Source organism: Balaenoptera borealis (assembly GCF_965194805.1).
Source record: "Balaenoptera borealis genome assembly, chromosome: 12".
Lineage (NCBI taxonomy): Eukaryota > Metazoa > Chordata > Mammalia > Artiodactyla > Balaenopteridae > Balaenoptera > Balaenoptera borealis.
The window spans coordinates 77585944-77605297 of NC_138869.1; the positions used below are offsets into that span (position 1 = coordinate 77585944).

At 56.6% G+C, this 19354-nt stretch overlaps 1 protein-coding gene across 1 annotated transcript; it reads left to right on the forward strand.

Moving 5' to 3' along the window:
- Positions 1 to 95: 95 nt before the first annotated feature.
- On the forward strand, positions 96 to 15759 carry VEGFA (vascular endothelial growth factor A; the record flags this gene model as incomplete). Its single annotated transcript, XM_082347259.1, has 8 exons — positions 96 to 770; positions 3789 to 3837; positions 7035 to 7231; positions 8047 to 8123; positions 8498 to 8527; positions 10373 to 10444; positions 11565 to 11696; positions 13812 to 15759. Coding segments are annotated over 8 exons (1254 nt in total), but the record flags the coding sequence as incomplete, so codon positions are not given.
- Between the last annotated feature and the right edge of the window lie 3595 nt (positions 15760 to 19354).

Genomic DNA, 19354 nt, shown 5'->3' on the forward strand with positions numbered 1-19354 from the left:
GAGCTCCAAAGAGAAGTGGAGGAAGATAGAGAGACCGAGTCAGAGAGCGCGCGCTGGCGAGCGAGAAACGAGAGGGACAGGGGCAAAGTGAGTGACCTGATTTTGGGGGTGACCGCCAGAGCGCGGCGCGAGCCCTCCCCCTCGGGATCCCGCGTCGGACCAGCCGCGCTGACGGACAGACAGACACCGCCCCCTGCCCCAGCGCCCACCTCCTCCCCGGCCGGCGGCCGACGGTGGACGCGGCGGCTAGCCGCGGGCAGGAGCCGGAGCCCGCGCCCGGAGGCGGGGTGGAGGGGGTCGGGGCTCGCGGCGTTGCACTGAAACTTTTCGTCCAACTTCTGGGCTGTTCTCGCTCCGGAGGAGCCGTGGTCCGCGCCGGGGCAGCCGAGCCGAGCGGAACCGGGAGAAGTGCTAGCTCGGGCCGGGAGGAGCCGCAGTCCGAGGAGGGGGAGGAGGAAGAAGAGAAGGAAGAGGAGAGGGGGCCGCGGTGGCGACTCGGCTCTCGGAAGCCGGGCTCATGGACGGGTGACGCGGCTGTGTGCACAGACAGTGCTCCAGCCGCGCGCGCGCCTCAGGCCCTGGCCCGGGCCTCGGCTCCGGGAGGAAGAGGCGCCCGCCTGGGCGCCGACGAGAGCGGGCCGCCCCGCAGCCCGAGCCGGAGAGGGAGCGCGAGCCGCGCCGGCCCCGGCCGGGCCTCCGAAACCATGAACTTTCTGCTCTCTTGGGTGCATTGGAGCCTTGCCTTGCTGCTCTACCTCCACCATGCCAAGGTAAGCCGCCGTGCCCGCCTGGCGCCGCGGGCCGCTGCGAGCGCCTCTCCCGGCTGGGGACGTGCATGCGAGTGCGCGCGTGGGGGCTCAGTGCCCCACGCGGGTCCTTGGGCACCAGGCGCGCGGCTTCGCCTCTATCTTCATACGTGTAGGGGGAGGGGGCGCGCGCTAGGTGGGAGGGCACCGGGACAGAGTCTCACCGCCCACGCGGGCCCTGCCCACCCACCAGAGTTACCGCACGTAGGATCTGGGCCGACCAGCGGAGGGCGGGAGCCGGAGGAGGCAGCTGAGGGGGCTGGGCTTGCGCTGCCGCTGGCGGCTGAAGTTTGCTCCCGGCCGCTGGTCCCCGACGAACTGGAAGTCCGGGCAGCGGGGGCGGGAGCCGGAGCCCAGCGGGCGGGGGTGGGGGTGCTCGGACCTTGGACCGGGGGAAGGCAGACAGCGTGGAGGAGGCAGGGTGCAGGCGAGAGAGGGGCTTGCTGTCACTGCCGCTCGATCTCTGCGGCCCTCGTCTCGAGTTGGGGAAAAGTTTTGGGGTGGATTGCTGCTGGGACCCCCCCCCTCTCCGCCGGGCCACCTGCGCCGCACCACCCCCGCCCATCCCAGCTCGCGTCCCGCTCGGTGCCCGCCCTCCCCCGCCCGGCCGGGCGCGCGCGGCGCGGAGCCGATTACATCAGCCCGGGCCTGGCCGGCCGCGTGTTCCCGGAGCCGCGGCGGCCCGAGCCGGGAACCCGGGGCGGCGAGCGGCGCCCCTCCCCCCGCCTGCCCTCCGCGGGAAGGTGACCTCTCGAGGTAGTCCCATGCAGAGGACCCGGAGAACCACCCCTATTCCCTCCCGCTGTCCCCAGCCCTTAACCCCCTCCTAGGAGGAATTTCCTAACGTCTCTTACCCATTTCCTCTCTGCTCGAAGAGAAGCCCCTGCCACCTCTTTATTTTTTATTCCCCTCTGCTGAGAAGACCCATCTAACCTCTCTCCGGCCCCAGAGTCCGGGAAAAGAATGATCGCTGTCAGGAGTCGGGCTGCCTGGGCCCAGCCGGGTGCTTTGTCGAGACTCAACCTAAAGTCCCGACTTGGTGACAGTCTGCTTCCCTCCCCTCCCCCACACTTCCGAGTGAGCTGTGCTTTAGCTTTTATGGGGGTGGCCTAAGGGAGGGTTTAAAGAGGGTCCTCATCCCACTTTACACTTTTTGGAAAAATGGTTTGAAATTTGCTGTGACATGGGCCGTGTGGGACTAGCTCTCCCCGAACCTTTGGAGGGAGCTCCTGCCAGCCTTGCAAACACACTTTGTTCTGGTGAAATGGGCGTTGGAGCGGGAGCAGGTGGTTTTTTCGGAACTCCAAACTTGCCCACCCACCTTGCTTCCCAAAACCACCTAAGGGATCCTTTTGCGCTCTTCCTTTAGCCACAGAATCCCCTTAGAGAGTGGCAGAAGGAAGGAAATGGGCTGGGGTCCCTGCTGCCACCCGGAGTTCCTCAGACCCTGGCACAAAGGCCTTGGCTCCAGGCCTCCAAGGGGGGGGGGAGGGGGAGGAGAGGCCGCCTGGCCACAGTGTGACCTTCAGAGGCCCCCAGAGAAGGGCACCTGGCCCCTCCCCGCCCAGAACTGCCCCTCCCAGTGCCCCCTGGACTTGGAGGGGGTATGAAGTTTCTGACCCCTTTGCTCTTTGGGGCCCAGGAGGAGTGGAGGGCATAGGCAGAATGTTGGCAGAGGGAAGCCAGGGGGTGCCATGGGGATGGGTGAGGGGCTGAGGCAGAGACTCCAGGGGGGTCCCTGAGGGAACTGTAGGGGGAGGCTCCAGCTGGGATCCTGGAAACTGTTATCTGACCTTGGCCCTGGAGGCAAGGCTGGGGGTCTGGGGTGTATTGGTGGGGGGATGTGGGAAGGAGAGAGACAGACAGATAGACAGACTCTCTGCAGAGTCTGCAGTTCTGTGGGCTAGAGTGCAGCTCTGCTGTTCAGGATCTGCCCCAAAAGAGGGGCAGGTGGAGTGGGCAGTTGGTGACAACTGGAGACCCTCTGGAAGGGCTGGGAGAAGCCTTTGCCTGCGGGGTGCTGTCAGGTCCACATGGTTGGGCTAGTTGACCTTCACAGCTTCTGGGGAGGGGAGGAATGATCTGGTGGGGGTGGGGAAGGATGAGAGGCCTCAGGCCTAGGTAGTGCAGGGGGCCCCCTAGGGGTTGGGCAGTGCTAAGGCATAAAAGGCTTCCCTGGTTGCCTTTGAGGAAGGTGCCCAGCAGGTGAGAGGGACTTGGGACCCCCCCCTGCATCTGGGAGGGAGAAGAAACCAGGGAACAAGGTGGGAACCTGAGGCTCGGGGCTTTAGAGATAAATTCATGCTCTAGGGAGATTGGTGCACAGGGAGAAATGGGGCCCTCCCCTCCCCCAGGGTTTCCTCCCCTGTTTTACCCTCTAGGCAACCTGTGGCTTTGCTAAGTATTCCTGAGGATAGAAGAGTTTGGATGGGGGAGGGTGCTTGGTGCCCTTCGGTCCTCTGTACCGCCCCCCCCCCCCAGCACCAGCGCACCCTGGTATTTGTTATGTCAGCAGGAGAAGGTCACCATGTTGTTTTTCTTGCCCCCAGTCCTTCCTTCCTGCCCCGGTCCAAATTTGTCCTCCTGTTTGACCTTAATACTTACCCGTGGCTTTGGACCAGGGAGTCAGGGGGGCTGAGAGACTTCACTTCTTTTAGCTCAGCAAGGGGCCAGTGAGGGCTGGGAAAGGGAAATGTGGGGGAGGGGCAGGGACCTGGGCAGCACAGCATTCTGGTGTTTTCCTCCTGTGTTTTGAGGCGCCCCCCCCCAATATCTGGTCAGTCTTTATCTTCCTTGGCTTCAGAACTGGAGCAGTCCAGGGGTGGAGAGCCCCCGGAGGTGCCCTGCTCCATTCAGAAGCCGCGGAGAAGCCAGAGGCTTCGGGTTGGGAGGGACTTAAGGAGGGAGCAGGGGCGGGGTGGCTGGGTCTGTGCATCCCTGCTTCTGCCCAGGCCCATTCTTCGTTCTTTGTTTTGTCTTCAGTGGTCCCAGGCTGCACCCATGGCAGAAGGAGAGCAGAAACCTCACGAAGGTAAGTCCCCCCCAACGCCCACCCCTACACATGGATGGGGGGGGTGTCCCTTGATCCCCCAGGGGATGGGTGGAAAGGCCCAGTTCCTTCTCAGGTCTGTTGGGGTTTGGGTAGGGAAGGGGCACAGGAATCTGGGGATCTAGAAAGGAGAAGGTGAGCTCCGGGAGATTAACCCTTCCATTCTGGAGGACTCTGTCTGTACTACTCAGACCACGGCTAGAAATAGGACTTGTGGTCTTTTTCTTCTGCTCTTTCCAGTAAAATTTTATTTGGAGAGGGAGTTGTGAGCACAGACCAGGAAGACAAATAGTGTTCAAGGATCCCAGATGTCAGGGGAGGTGTCCCTTGTCCCCCCTACTCCCAGGGGAGGATGGGTACTCCATGTCACTTCCAACCCAGCCAGATTCCACCTGTGGGGTCTGTGTGGCAGAGGCTGTGACCCCTGCTGTCTATTGCTGGCTGTGTACGAGCTGGAGGTGCAGAGGGCCCAGGCTCATGGAACTCCCTGCCCCCACTTGGCATTCCTTTGGGGGTAGAGAGAGAAAGCCCTACAGCCTCCCCCTGCCCTCCTGGGGAGTAGGTTTGGGTGCTTGTGAACTTCCCTCTTGGTCCAGCAGAGGGCTGGCTGTAGCTCCCAGGAGCCCCGCCCCTCTGCCCAGCCTGAGTCTGCCTGCCTTTTGTTTGCCGCGGTTTGGAGTACAGATCCTCCCATTTCTCTAGGGATGCCCTGGCTCTCCCCACTATTGAATGTGGCCTCTGCTCCAGCCCGATGTGCCACTCCCCCAGCTCCCCACCTCTGAGAAGGGAAGGCCTTGGGGTCTTCCTCCAGGCGAGTTTCCCTGACCCAAATCCAGTGGCCCGGATGGTGGCCAGGGGCAGTGTTTCTACTCCCCAGGCTGGTGGTGATGCCTGGCCAGTTCTGCCTCCTTCCTCACTCAGGAGCCCTTTCCTTGACCCAGGGCCTGGCTTCCCCGCCTGTGCCACTGACAGGCCTCTGCTCCCAGGGTGCACCCACCCCGCCTCAGCTTCTAGTGGTCTCTCTCTGAGGTCTGGGAGAGGCAAGACAAATGGTCTTTGTTTGCTGGGGTAAAGGTTGTCTTAGAGAAATAAAGAAAACCACAAAGCCTGAAGTTGGAGTGTATGTGTGCCCATGCCTGAGCAAAAGCAGGACAGCTTTCCTTGGAGGTATTGGCTGGGGTGCGAAGGGTGTGGTGAAGTCACCCCCCTCTACCTCCTGTGGGCCTTGAGGATTCCAGGGAGCTTTTCCAAGGAATTCCCACCCTGGATCTTTTTACTGTCAGCTACCAACTCCCATGACCCAGGCCACACTGTTCTGCCGTCCTGTCCTTGTGGCCCTGAAGTCTTGGCCACCTCTATCCCCAGCCACGACGAAGTGTCAGGGCAAGAATTCTTGATTAGTCATCTTCTTCAATATAGACTTGGCTTACAAAAGGACTTCTTCAGATCCCTGGTCTAGTTTGTACTCTTTTTGATGACGCTTGATCCTAACCCTTGTAGCGGTGGGGAATTCTGTGCCCATTGTCTCGATGGGGAAGCAGAGACCTCAGGCAAGGCCAAGGACTGGCTTGGGAGCCCCCACTGTTTTCCTTCCTGTTTTCACACGTATAGCCTCCCCACTTCCCCTCAGCTCCTCACATTCTCCCTAATCCACTATATATACGCCCCTCTCCAGCACCCAGGCTCATCTTCCTTCACCGCTCTGGAGGGAGGAGTGAGGAGAGGCTCAGCTATGGCCTCTGGGGAGAGGTAGCTGGGAGTATGCCCTCCAGATGTCTTGGTGGGGTTCTAACTTTGTGTCACCTGGCCTGAGAAAAGGGCGCTTGTTCTTAGGGCTGGAGATGGAAGGCAAAACCCTACACTTCAACCTCTGTTTCAGTGTCTTTAGAGATCAGCCCAACCCACTTACACAGATGTGCAGAGTCTGAGGCCTAGAGAGGGAGGAACTGTCCCAAGGTCACACCAAGTCCTGGCCAGAGCCCAGGCTTCCTCGCTGGCTGGGTGCTGCTTCTTCCCTTCTATTCAGGGGAAACTCATTTCAGGGACAGGATTGCTCTGTGGTGGTGGTGGTGGTGGAGGGGTGATGGGGAGTGGCAGGCCAGGCCACAGTTTGGAGTAGTCATTCAGAGTCCTGACTTTATTTATTCTCAGGGGCCCTACCTCTGTGGCCCAGAATTACCCCTTCATGCTCCGGTGCACCCCAGGCTCCACGGCCAGCCTGGGAAGTTGTCTTTACCCTGGTCTCCCTCCAGATCAGCTTCTAGAAACGCTCCGTGACTGCAGTGGCGGCACCGTTTTTTCCATGATGCAAGCAGTTTGCCCTCCTGGGTGGGGTTATCGGTGGCTGGCAGGGCCAGCACAGTGTTCCCGCCCATAGCCACCTGCTGTTTCTAGGCAGACCCAACCCCTGTGCCGATGCCCACCACCTCCTCAGCCCGAGTCTGGGGAGGGGGTCTGGCAGGTGGCAAAGTGCCCCCTGATGCTTCCCCTCTGTTTCACAGGATGTTGGCTTGGGAAGGCTTTGATGTCAGAGGTGACTTTAACTCTGTTACTTACTGGCAGTGTGGCCTTGGGGCCAGTTACTCAGCCTCTGTAAGCCTCTAGTTCCCCATTTGTAAAATGGGGGCTCCTACTAGAACCTCAGAGTACCATGGTGGGGAGAATTGTTTGGGGTAACATCTATGGACTCCTGTACACAGTGCCCAGCACATAAGAAGTGCTCAGTAAGTGGCTGTCGGTTAATGGTATGGCAGTTGCTGTGGGGAGTTGGAGGGAAATGGAGAGCGGGTTTGCCAAGCTGGCTGCTCCTCCTTTCACGGGAAGCTTAGAGACCCCCAACAGGTATACTCATACTCAGACTGTCCTCTGGCATCAAGGTTGACCTAGGGATTGGCTTGGCTGTCAGGGCGAGGCAAGGGGATCAGATGTGGCAGGCTGACTCCCTTAGAACCTGACAGTGCCATGTGATCTTTGGAATAAAAACAGGCCTTCATCAGTGTTGATGGTGGAAAGATAGGAAAGGACTTCACCCACAGCCAAGAGACTTAAGTTAGATTTTCAGAAGGACTATAGTGGGTACCTCTCACAGAAAGGAGCGGCCTTACAGAGCTGGGTGGAGAGAAGGGCCGGCTACCTCTTACGTGACCTGCTGGGCTCATGTGTCACCCCCTGCCATGCAGTGGTGAAGTTCATGGACGTCTACCAGCGCAGCTACTGCCGTCCAATTGAGACCCTGGTGGACATCTTCCAGGAGTACCCTGATGAGATCGAGTACATCTTCAAGCCGTCCTGTGTGCCCCTGATGCGGTGTGGGGGCTGCTGCAATGATGAGGGTCTGGAGTGTGTGCCCACCGAAGAGTTCAACATCACCATGCAGGTGGGCACCTGCGAGGAGCGGGGGAGGGGCTGCGGGGGGGGGGCATTAGGCTTTGCCAACAGGTGGTCCCCGGCCCTCTCCTGGGCAGCTCTCGAAGGGAGGAGCCAGGCTTGCCTTGCCCAGCTCTCGCCCCTGAGTCAGTCAAGGGGAGATGTGGAGGTCTTACCCTCTTTGGAGAAAAAGATGCTTGCATTTCTCAGCCCAGGTCTCCAGCAAGCCCCGACCACCTCCTCTTCCTCCCTGACCTCTGTCCCCTGAGCTCAGGAGGGGGCTGACACCTATGACAGGAGCCCCTCCCTTCCTCTCTAGGAGGGAGAGAGCCCTCCCTCCCTGGGGGCTCTGTTTGGGAAGCTGGATGAGCCTGGTCTGTGGAGAGTTTAAAAAGCCAGTTGTTTGGTACTGCCTGGTGATGGGGCACATCTCAGCCTGGATGGGGCTGGAGGGAACTCTGAGACCCCAGGGAGGAGTGGGTGGCTCTTGGGTAGCTACTGGAGGTAGGGTGAGGCCTGGAGGGGATAAGAGGAGGGGAGGGATGGGGAGTGGCAAGAACCCAGGACCCAAATTCCCAGCCTGGCCAACCCTGCAGCCATGTCTGCCCTCAAGAGAAACAGGGGCTCCTCGAGGTCAGCAGGGCGGAGGGAGTTGGGGTGGGCCTGAGGCTCTTTCTGGTAGAGCCCTTGGTCCCCCTGTACTTCCACCACCCTTCCCTGCTCTGTAGAACCCCTGGGTGCTGAGTGGCAGGAGCCATGGGGTCTCCCACCTGGGTATGGCTGGCTGGGTCACTAACCGCTGTGATCTGCTTCCTTTCCCTCCAGATTATGCGGATCAAACCTCACCAAGGCCAGCACATAGGAGAGATGAGCTTCCTACAGCACAACAAATGTGAATGCAGGTAAGGATGGAGTCACGGAGTCATTCGTTCAGTGAATGGCTGCTGAACGAATTCAGGAGGCCCACTCCGGGCCAGGGTTAAGTACGTTCCACTTGTTAGCCCATTTCCACCTTCCAGCTGTGTAACTGTGGGCATTTCGATATTACTTCAATGTGCCTCGGTTTCCACATCTGTAAAATGGGCACAATAATAGTATGTACTGCCTAGCGTTGTTATAAGGATTAAATGAGTTATTATATGTCAAGAGATTAAAACTGTACTGATGTATCATAAATACTATGTTAAGTTTTTATTATTATTATTATTGTTCTTGTTACCATCACCATCTGAACTCCTCTCTGTTTTGTTCTTTTCTCTTTCTCTACCCACTGCAGACCAAAGAAAGATAGAGCAAGGCAAGAAAAGTAAGTGGCCATGACTTTTGCTCTTCTCCCTCTACTTGGCTGGTTGTCTTGGTTTGGGGCTCTTGGCTTCCTCTCTCAGGGGGGTCTGATGGCTTCACTGGGTCTGAGAGTTGGTTTCATGGGGACTTGTGGTGGCAGCAATGGGATGGAGCAAACTCTAGGATTATGGCTCTAGAACAACTGACAAAACCCAGCCTGGTGCCTGGAACTTCCTTTGGAAGAGACGATGCATCTCCGGGCCATTCCCGGCCAGGACTTGCGGTCTTGGTGTGTTGGGGGCCGTCGTGGATGCTGGCTCCCGGGCCTGCTCTAGCCTCCTGTCACCCATGGCAGGGAGAGGGAGTGGGTGGCAGAGAGGCCAGCTTTTGTGTGTTAGAGGAAATGGCCTCTTTTGGTGGCTGCAGTGGTGGTTCGGTTGGATTTGGGGCCAGCTGGGGTGTTTTCTTGGTGCATGCCCTCCTGCAGGAATGAGGCAGGCCAGAGACGCTCAGTCCCCTTGGCCAGGGAGAAAGAGGTGAATGTTGGCCATTTCCTGAGGCTTTCAGTTGCTCAGTGTGGAGGGTCAGGTCAGGATAGAGCAGGGGGTGAGGTCTGGCAGCGGTGATCCTTCAAGACAGGGCGAGCGGCTGGCACGGGAGAGAGCCTGCAGGGGAAGAGACTGAGAGAGAGCACCTCTGCCCTTCCCCCACCCATCATCCTGTCTGCCCCCAATGCTCTGGTGACATTGAAGCCCCCTAGGCCTCAACCCCTTGCCTCTTCCCTAAGTCCCCAACTTCAGGATTGCTGAGCAGTGACTGGGGACAGGAGGCTCAGAGGGAGAGAGAGTGTGTCTGTGCCCGTGTGAGTGAAGACCTTCCTTCCTCCAGAACTTTCTCCCGAGAGGGAACAGACTTGCCCCTCTCCTCCATCCCTTCCCCTTCATTTCTCCCATGTGGCAGCCATCCTGAGGGGCATTCTCTGGGCTGGGCAGGTGTGGAGAGGGCTGGTTCCCTTGAGGGGGACAGGCTTCAGCTTGCCGCCCTTGCCTGTTCCCCAAACGCCTGCCTTGCCCACAGGGAGAGTGGGGTTTCGCCTGGGCTCCGAAGGGAGTCCGGTGAGATGGTGTAGCAGGCTTTGACAGGCTGGGGAGAGGACGCTTCGCCAAGTGCCGCCCAGGCCCCCCTCCCCACACCTCCCTAACTCCCACCCCACCCTGCCGCCTGCCTGGGGCCCCGCCTCTCAGCCCAGGTTATGGCTGGGCTGGCTGGTGCCTTTCATGTGCCACCCTTGGTTTTGCGCCAGCTCCCAAGATAGCTGCTCCCCTACACTGGGATTCACAGAGGCAGGGCCTCTGGAGGGACCCCTCGCCCTGGTACTTGGAAATGAAGGCAGAAGGTGCCTGGAGTACAGCCTGCACCCCCTTCTCTCGCCCCCCATCGAGTCAGGTCTCTGACCTTCTCCCCGAACTCTGGCCTACCTCTTACGGCCCCTGACCTTCAGGGTCAGACTTGTTCAGGGATGCTGGACAGAGAGCCTGCCCTCTAGGCTTTGCCCCCTGCCTGGGAGCAGGAGACACCATGAGTGTGGAGGCCTGTGGGTCCGGTGCCCTCCACCCAGCCTCTGATCCCCACCCCCTACACAGCCTTGCTAGGAGCTGGGTTTGCCTCCCCACCCCCCACAGGGTAAAGTGAAAAGAAGGCGCCATTGAGTGCCTGCTGCCCCGGCCCATCCCGCGTGCGTGCACGTGTGCAAGCTCTTCCTCGTGCCTCGGAGCGTGTCCTGTGTCCTGCCCTCCTCACTGCTTCCTTTCCTCTCCCCTACCCCCTTGGCTTTCTCTCTGTCTGTCTCTGTTTTTTTATTTTCCAGAAAATCAGTTCGAGGAAAGGGAAAGGGGCAAAAAAGAAAGCGCAAGAAATCCCGGTATAAATCCTGGAGCGCGTACGTGGTGCCACCGCTGTCTCGTTTCCCGGAGCCTCCCCAGCCCCCAATCAAACTCCCGCCTGCAGGACCCTGGAACCCTGCCTCCCTCCTGCTCCCCTTCCCTGGCTCCCGTCCTCCATCTTCCCTAGTGTCTCTCTCTCACTCTCACTCCACTAATTGGCACCGATGGGTAGATGTGGTGGCGGCATTGCTGGTCCAGGGTTGGGGGTGGGCGGGTGGGCAGAGTGGGCCTGGAGGATTCAGGGAGGGGCCTCTGGCTTGGCTGGGCACCGCCTTTCCCTCACCCACTGGGCACTGGTGGCGGGCCCATGTTGGCACGGGTGCCGGGCGCTGATGCCTGCTCACCCAACTGGTTTCCACTGCTCTAGGCTTCCGCACTTCTCTGGAAGCTGGGGGGCGGGGGTGGGGAGGACAGACGTGGCGTGAGGAAGGGGCGTGGATGAGGTGAGGCAGCTCGTTGTTGGCTGAAGGAGGATGTGGCGTCAAACACCACCGCGGGCCCTCCTTGTGGACTTGGGGCCTCTGGAGGAGAGCCCCCTATTCCAGCCCAATCCATGGCACCCACAGAAGCCTTCCTGTAGGGTGCCCTCTTCCTCTGGGTTTGAGGCTGTTGGGGACCCTTGGGCCACCAGTGGCCTGGCCTGTGGACCCTGCCTCTGGGCCTAGCCTGCCGTCACTCCCTGCTTCAGCCCCCCTCTGGTGGAGGGGCCTGGGCGTGAGCCATGGCACAGGGAGGAGGTGGCCCCGATTGCCGTCCCCAGCAGGTGGAGAGTCAAGGTGTGCTTTTTCGGGGGTGGTAGCCGTTGGTGCCCTGTGGCCCGAGACTTGCACTTGTGCCCGTGGGACAGCGCTGCCCCTTACAGCAGCCCTGTCCTTGCATTCTGCCCGTGTGCGTCCGCCTCTTCCTGCGGGCAGGCTTCCTAGCCAGTGCTGCCTCTTTCCGCCGCTCTCTCTTGTCTTCCGCTGTGGCGTAGGATCCTTCCAGGGCGTGGAAGGGTGTGGGGCCTGTGAGCTGGGTGGGGTGCAGCTGCCGACCTGGTAGGGGGTGTTGCATGGATTTTTTTCTCTCTCTCTGCTGACGCTCTAGCTTAGATGTCTTTCCTTTTGCCTTTTGCAGTCCCTGTGGGCCTTGCTCAGAGCGGAGAAAGCATTTGTTTGTACAAGATCCGCAGACGTGTAAATGTTCCTGCAAAAACACAGACTCGCGTTGCAAGGCGAGGCAGCTTGAGTTAAACGAACGTACTTGCAGGTTGGTTCCCAGAGGGCGAGCAAGTCAGAGAGGGGCTTTGCACAGAGATGGGGAGAGAGAGAGAGAGAGAGCGCGAGAGCGAGCGAGCACGCACCTGAAAGGGGCCAGCTGCTTGCTCAGCTTCTAGCTGCTTGCCTGGTGACTGCCGCCTTCTCTGCTCGCGGGGCCCTTGCGCTGGGCAGCGGGTGCTGGCTGGCCTGCCAGAGCCAGTTCAGAGCTTGCCCTGGTTGTGTGAGTGGGCAGGCCAGTGTGGCTTCCTGTGGTGGTGTGGACGCAGGCTGAGTGTTGTGTCCTGTGGTCCTGCTCGTAGTGGCTGTTGGTTCTGACGTCGTGATTCCTACCTTTGCTGCTAATAGGGAGGGCCCTTCCCGGCGTGGGGGGATGCTGCCTTTACAAAGCGCAAACACTCGGGGGCCTCGCCACCGCCTCTGAGGTCTGCACTGCTGGGTTTCTCATCCCCTCAGTGTCCCTCCTTGGGGACAGGGCTTGAGTTCATCCTCAGACTGGGGTCCTGGAGGGTGTGGGCTCTGCCTGTTGGTTTAGGGCAGATAGGAGATTTAACATCAAGGGACGCTAGATACCTTAATACTCCAGTCATCACAGCGACAACCCCAAACAGCCCACCTATTTCCAAATGCCCCTAGGATGGGTGGAGGGAGGGAGCCACACCCATTCTCCTAATATTAGGCTGTGAGCTCCTCACACCTGGGGCTAAGTTTTATTCGTCTGTGTGACCCCACCCCAGGCATCTGTGCCTCTGTCCCTTGTTCACACCTGGGACCAAGGAAGTGTCAAGTGCGTGAGTGAATACATGGCTGAATTCAGGGGTGAGGGCAAGAGCACGGGGCCGTGACAGGTGGCTGGCAATCTTTTGATGCCTCACTTGTGTTTATACCCGTCTGGCCTGTGCTCAAAGGTAGGGAGACCTCTGGGCCAGCGTAAGCTTCACCCAGGAAGGAGAGGCTTTTATGGGGATTCCCGGGCAGGGCCAGGGTGCCCCCAGCTAGTCCAGATGCCTCATTGGTTAACAGGGTCCTTGGAGTGTAGCTCTCTCCCCTGTCTCCTGTTTCCTGTGGCTTGTGAGTGTCAGGGAGGCTGGGGATCAGCCCTGGGGGTGTTACTGTGGGTTCTGTCTGTCTTGGCGGTACGTGAAGGCAGGAAGTGTACACTAGTGCTGGGGTGGGGGCTCTGCCTCACCCCAGGGCTGGTTGAGGGGTCTCCACATCTCCCAGGGGCCTCAGAGAAGATAAGGGATTTGCCATTTTAGGGTTACCACGGTGATCATTCTGCAGAGATGGGATGGGGGATGTCTGCAGTGACCTGGGGGCTAACTGAAGTTACCCGAACCCATCCTCTCACCTGGCTGTATGGGGGAATTTCAGTCCTCAAATAGGAGGCTTAGGATCCCCATTCCTAGGCTCTCAGAAGGGCAGGGCCTGCTCTGACCTCTCTTCAAGTGGGGAGGGTAAAAGGCGAGCAACCCAGGTGCAGGGGCATGATGGGAAAGTTCTAGGAGTCCCCTCTGCCTCCCCCACCCTAAGTTAAATAGCATATTGGAAAGGAAAGGCAGCCTGGTACCTGGGGCCTGCAGCTGAGGCCCGGACGGTGGGCATGGCGAGGGGAGGTGTGTCCCTCACCTTCCCAGGGCCCTGCTGGCTGCGCCTCTCTTGGGAGCCTCACTTCCCCAGCTTCCTGGCCTGCTTGGCCTCTGCACAGGCCCTATCCTTTGCTCTCCCAACTCGCTCCCCCAAACCAGCACCATAGGGACTGCACTGAAACATCTCCTTCTGCAGGGACGCTTTGCTGATTAACTTGGTCCAACTTTGCTCACCTATCAGCTCTTAAATGTGAAGTAGGGACTGTTCTTTGGGACGTGTTCATTTGTTGCTTGTGATGAGATGTCATTCTGTCTTTGTCTTGTCTCAACTAGATTGTAAACTCCAGAGGGCAGACTGGGAGCCCCGGACGTAGCTGCCACTCTCCCAGGGGCAGGACCGCGCTTTCTCTGTCCTCTCCCCTGCTGGCCTCGGGCTGCAGGAAGGGGAGGCTGCAGCCTCCCCACCAGGGCTCCTCCCCTGGCCCTAACCCCCAGCCTCTGTTTCCCGTTCTCTGCAGATGTGACAAGCCAAGGCGGTGAGCCGGGTGGGAGGAAGGAGCCTCCCTCAGGGTTTTGGGAACGAGACGTCTCACCAGGAAAGACTGACACAGAATGACCCATAGCCGCTGCCCCTGCACCACCACCACCATCAACAGAACAGTCCTGAATCCAGAAACCTGACATGAAGGAAGAGGAGGCTGTGCGCAGAGCACTTTGGGTCCGGAGCGCAAGACTCCGGCAGAAGCATTCCCGGGCGGGTGACCCAGCACGGTCCCTCTTGGAATTGGATCGCCATTTTATTTCTCTTGCTGCTAAATCACCGAGCCCGGAAGATTAGAGAGTTTTATTTCTGGGATTCCTGTAGACACACCCACCCACATACATACGTTTATATATATATATAAAATATATAAAAATAAATATATATATTTTATATATATATATATAAAATATATATATTCTTTTTTTTAAATTAACATTGCTAATGTTATTGGTGTCTTCACTGGATGTATTTGACTGCTGTGGACTTGAGTTGGGAGGAGAATGTCCCCACCCAGATCCTGACAGGGAAGAGGATGGAAGGAGAGACTCTGGCATCATCTTTTTATCCCTCTTAGGGAAGCCGGGGTCCCCTCCCCTGCCTGGGAACGCGCAAGGCCAGGGCACGGGGGCAAATTTGGCCTGCTTTTGGAAACACCGACAAACCCAGCCCTGGCCCCGAGCCTCTATCCCGAGTCAAACGGACAGAAAGACAGGCAACAGGTACAGGGCATGAGGACGCTGGCTCTGACCAGGAGTTTGGGGGAGCCTCGGGACACTGCTGTGCTTTGGAGAACCCCTCCACGTGCTGCACGGGCATCTTGCCCCCAGGGGCACTGCCTGGAAGATTCAGGAGTCTGGGCAGCCTTCACCTTCTCTCACCCGCTTCCAAGATGCCCAGGAGGCCACTGACATGCCTTGGCAAAGAGAAGAGAGACGTTGGTGGAGGAAGGGCTGCCCAGTGACAGCTCGTCCTCCGAGGGAAGGGCCTCCTGCCTTGGCCCTCTCCCAGCTTTGCTTCCCGGGCGCAGCCCAGGAGGGCCCGATGTCCTCAGACCATTGAAACCACTAGTTCTGTCCCCCCAGGAGACCTGGCTGTGTGTGTGTGAGTGGTTAACCCACCTCCATCCCCCAACCCGACCCTTCCTGCGGCATAGAGAGACAGGGCAGGGTCCCCGTGCCCACCCTGGAGGCAGAGAAAAGAGAAGTGTTTTATATATGGTACTTATTTAATATGCCCTTTTAATTAGAAATTAAAACAGTTAATTTAATTAAAGAGTAGGGTTTTTTTCAGTATTCTTGGTTAATATTTAATTTCAACTATTTATGAGATCTATCTCTTGCTGTCTCGCTCTCTCTTATTTGTACTGGTCTTTGTGTATAAAATTCCTGTTTCCAATCTCTCTTGCTCTGATCGGTGACAGTCACTAGCTTGTCCTGAACAGATATTTAATTTTGCTAACACTCAGCTCTGCCCTCCCCTTTCCCTTGGCTCCCCACCACACATTCCTTTGAAATAAGGTTTCAATATACATCTACATACTATATATATATTTGGCAACTTGTGTTTGTGTGTATATATATATATATATATATATATATATATATGTTTATGTATATATGATTCTGATAGACATTGCTATTCTGTTTTTTATATGTAAAAACAAAACAAGAAAAAATAGAGAATTCTACATACTAAATCTCTCTCCTTTTTTAATTTTAATATTTGTTATCATTTATTTATTGGTGCTACTGTTTATCCGTAATAATTGTGGGGGAAAAAGATATTAACATCACATCTTTGTCTCTAGTGCAGTTTTTCGAGATATTCCGTAGTACATATTTATTTTTAAACAACAACAAAGAAATACAGATATATCTTAAAAAAAAGCATTTTGTATTAAAGAATTTAATTCTGATCTCAAAGCTCCTCCTGGTTTCTCCTTCTCCATTGAATCTTTGTTCCAGACTTCCTCCTGCCCCCTTTCCCTCCTCCCATGGGAAACATGGCATTTGCCTGAGGTCTGGGAAAGGGGTTCCAGGTGTGTAGGATATGGGGTGACCCACCTCATTGTGCTGGGGGCCAGAGTCTTTCCATTCTGGCTGGGCCCATCCTGGGGGAGCTCGTTCATCTTCTGCCATCTGTGGAAGTGGGGGAGGGAGAGACAGCTCCTTAGATAGGAGCCAAGGGCCCTGCAATGAGTAGAGCTGCCTTCAGGAGTCATGTGATCCAGGCAATGTCCCTTGTCAGGGAAGGAACTGGCCATGTCTCTGAGCTTGTTTCCCAGAGGACAGGAGGGGGCTGGGTTTGGCTCTGGAGCCTTGGCTACAACAGGCCGGGAATGGGAAGGGGGTGCTTGTGTGGGGCCTGTACCCCCAGGGTGTAAATTAGTTTTACATAGTAGTCCTGGAGTTCCTTGAGCCTCTGGAAGGTGGGCCCACAGTTCCGCTTGCCCCTGAGGGGACCCCCTGCCCTGCCTTGCTGCGTAGGCCCAGCTCTCCTGCAGGCCCGGGGAAGGTGGAAGCTGTCTGGGTCTTTGGCATTTATGAACAGTGCTTCCAAATCCACTTCTCTAGCCTCTTATTCCTTCAAACCATATTTATTGGGCCACCAGCCATCGTACCGGGGCAAGGGATGCTGTTACGAATAAGACACAATTCCACCCCTCAAGGATCTGGTGAGGGTGGGTGAGGAGACACAGAGCTATAAATCCACAAATAGAAAAATACATAAATTCTGATGGGGGCATTTGACCCAGCTTGGGAGTGGGGATGGACTGGGGGTGGTGGAGTCTGGGAGGTCTGCTCATTATATTACCTTTAGGCTGCCCCTTAAAGAGTGCGAAGGAGAAGACAGAACATGGAGGGGCGGGTGGAAGGGTTGAAGCCGACATCCCAGGCAGAAGGGGCAGTGTGAGCAAAGGCATGGAGGGAGGACTCAGGCAGGGAGTGGGTGAGGGGATGAAGGTGGGAGAGAGAGGCAGGAATAGCCCTTGCCTGCCGCACCCACGGCGCCAAGAGCCTATGACCTGGGGATGAACAGCAGTTGAGGGGTTTTAAACAGGGACCACCCCTGCAGGGAGGTGGTTGTAATCCTCCTGTGGGAGACACCCTGAGGAGGGTAGCGGTGACTTCGGTGGCTGATCAGGGAGGGCACCCCCTGCCTCTCCTGGCCACGCTGGGTGGCGGGGGGGGGACATGGGAGGTGAGGTTCCTGCCCTCGTGCAGCTTTGGTTCTAGTTAAGTGCTCATTTTCCAAGCACTTTCCACCTGTGGCTCTTCCGCTGGTTAACACAATCCACACGACCTATGAGGTCGGGGCTCTTGTCATCCCAAGTGGATATTTGCCTGAGCCTCCAACTGGCCTCCCAGATTCTTCTCTCTCCTGCGTTCTCATCAGCCAGAGTGAGCCTGTTAAAATGTGAGCTGAATCATATTACTTTTTGGCTCAAAACCCTGCAGACTCCGTTTTATTCGGCGAAAGAAGCCGAAGTCCATACAATGGCCTTAAAAGGCCCTGCACCATCTGTGTTGCCTTGATCTCCCCAACTCAATGACCTCTGACCCCACCTTGGCCACTCGGCTCCAGCCACACTGGTTTCTCTGTTCCTCGCGGGTGCGCTCCCACCTCAGGGCCTTTGCACGTGCGGTCCTCTCTTCCTAGAGTGCTCTTCCCCCAGATGTGGCATGCATGGCTCTCTCATCTTCAACTTTTGTTACCGTCTCAGCAAGGCTGCTTGACTATTGCATTTACAATCAACACCCTGCACTTGGGGTCCTCTTTTCACCATCCTTCTTTTTTTCCCATAGCACATCCACCATCTAACATACTCTAGAACAGGTCTGCCCAATAGAACTATGATGTGAATGAACCATGTATGTAATTTAAAGTGTTCTCTGAGCCAGAAGTTAAAAGGTAAAAAGAAACAGGTGACGTTTAATTTAATCATATATTTTACTTAACCCCAACATATCTAAAATATCATCCCAACATCGAATCAATATAAAAATGATTAATGAGAGATTTTATGTTTTTCGGTACTAAGTCTTCGAATCTGATGTGTATTTTGCTTTCATCAAACTTCTCAATTGGGAGTAGCAACATGTCAAGTATGCAGTATACATATGAGGCTGGTGCCTACCATTCTGGACAGTGTAGCTTTAAAATTTACCCCTCCTCTTATTTCCCCCACTACTAGAATGCAAGCAATGTGAGGGCAGAGATTTTTATCTGTCTCGTTCAATGTTGTACATTGTATCTCCAGCTCCTAGAACGTGCCTGGGACATGCTCAATAAACATTTGTTATCTGACTGACATTGTTGAAACTGAGGCCTGGTGACTGAGGGTTTGTTTTATCCCAAGACTATGGAGGTAGGTGATGGCTGGCACTGGCGGGAGTGGTGGGTAGACAGGCTTTTTGACAGGTGGGGACTTGAGCAGGGCTGGGTGAGGAGCGGGGAAATCAGAGTTGGTGGTGGGGATGAGGAACAGAGAGGTCTCTTCCCCTGTGCCAGGCCCTGTCTCCTCCTTTTAGCCACCCTGGAGATGGGGCTCATTATTTCTACTTGGTAGATGAGGGTCAGAGAGGGTAAATAACTTGCCCGAATCGACTCACAGCCAGTAAATGGCCAAGCCAGAATTTAAACCAGCCTTCCTGACTCCGATTCCAGTGCTCTTCCCACCTCACCACAGTTGCCCCAGGCTAGGGCAGAACATCAACAAATAAAAATGAATCGTCTAGACTGAATACAAACAGGCAGAAGAAAAGTGGGACGGGGGAGGATGTGGTGGTGGCCAAACCCAGGGCTGAAATCCAGATTTCCCCAAGCGTGGCAAGGCAAGAGATGTCTCTAGGGGCGGGGGCTCGTCAGTAGAAGATCCGAAACCTAAGCATGGAAGAGATTGCAACACGCAGCCTTGGAAGACAGAAACAGTCTTTAAATAGACTCTGGAGAAAAAGAAGGATGAAACGAACATGCTGCATCCCCCAGTTGTATAAGACCTGCTCATACACCCCCTGCAGCCTTCCCAAAGGACCTCTCAAGGCTCAGTGCCAAGCTGTTCCAGTCTTTCTCCCCTCTGTGGGACTCACACCCTCCCCTCTGGTCTGGCCACTGTTTTCCCTGGAGACACAGCGCTCCTTCTCAACTCTGCTCTGCCCAGCCTGAGCCCCTTTCCCATTTTCCAGGAGGCTGGATGGATCCATACAGAACTTGGTGATTCTGGATCAGTTTCACGCGTTAGTGCCATTGTGGTGGCCTGGGTCCAAATATGGCTGCCAGCAGCGCTTTCCACCCCTACGTCTGCATGCTGCAAGAAAAAGAGTCTACTTTTTCTCTGTTGAATCTGGGTTGGCCTTATGACTTGCTTTGACTAAGAGGATGTGACAGAACAGATGTTCTGGGACTTTTGGGCCTCGGCCTTGAGGGAGATTGCACTTTCCATTTTTTCCCTCTTAGCAGGCAGCTGCCATGCTGTAAGGAAGTTCAACTACTCTTCTGGAGAGAGAGGCCATGTAG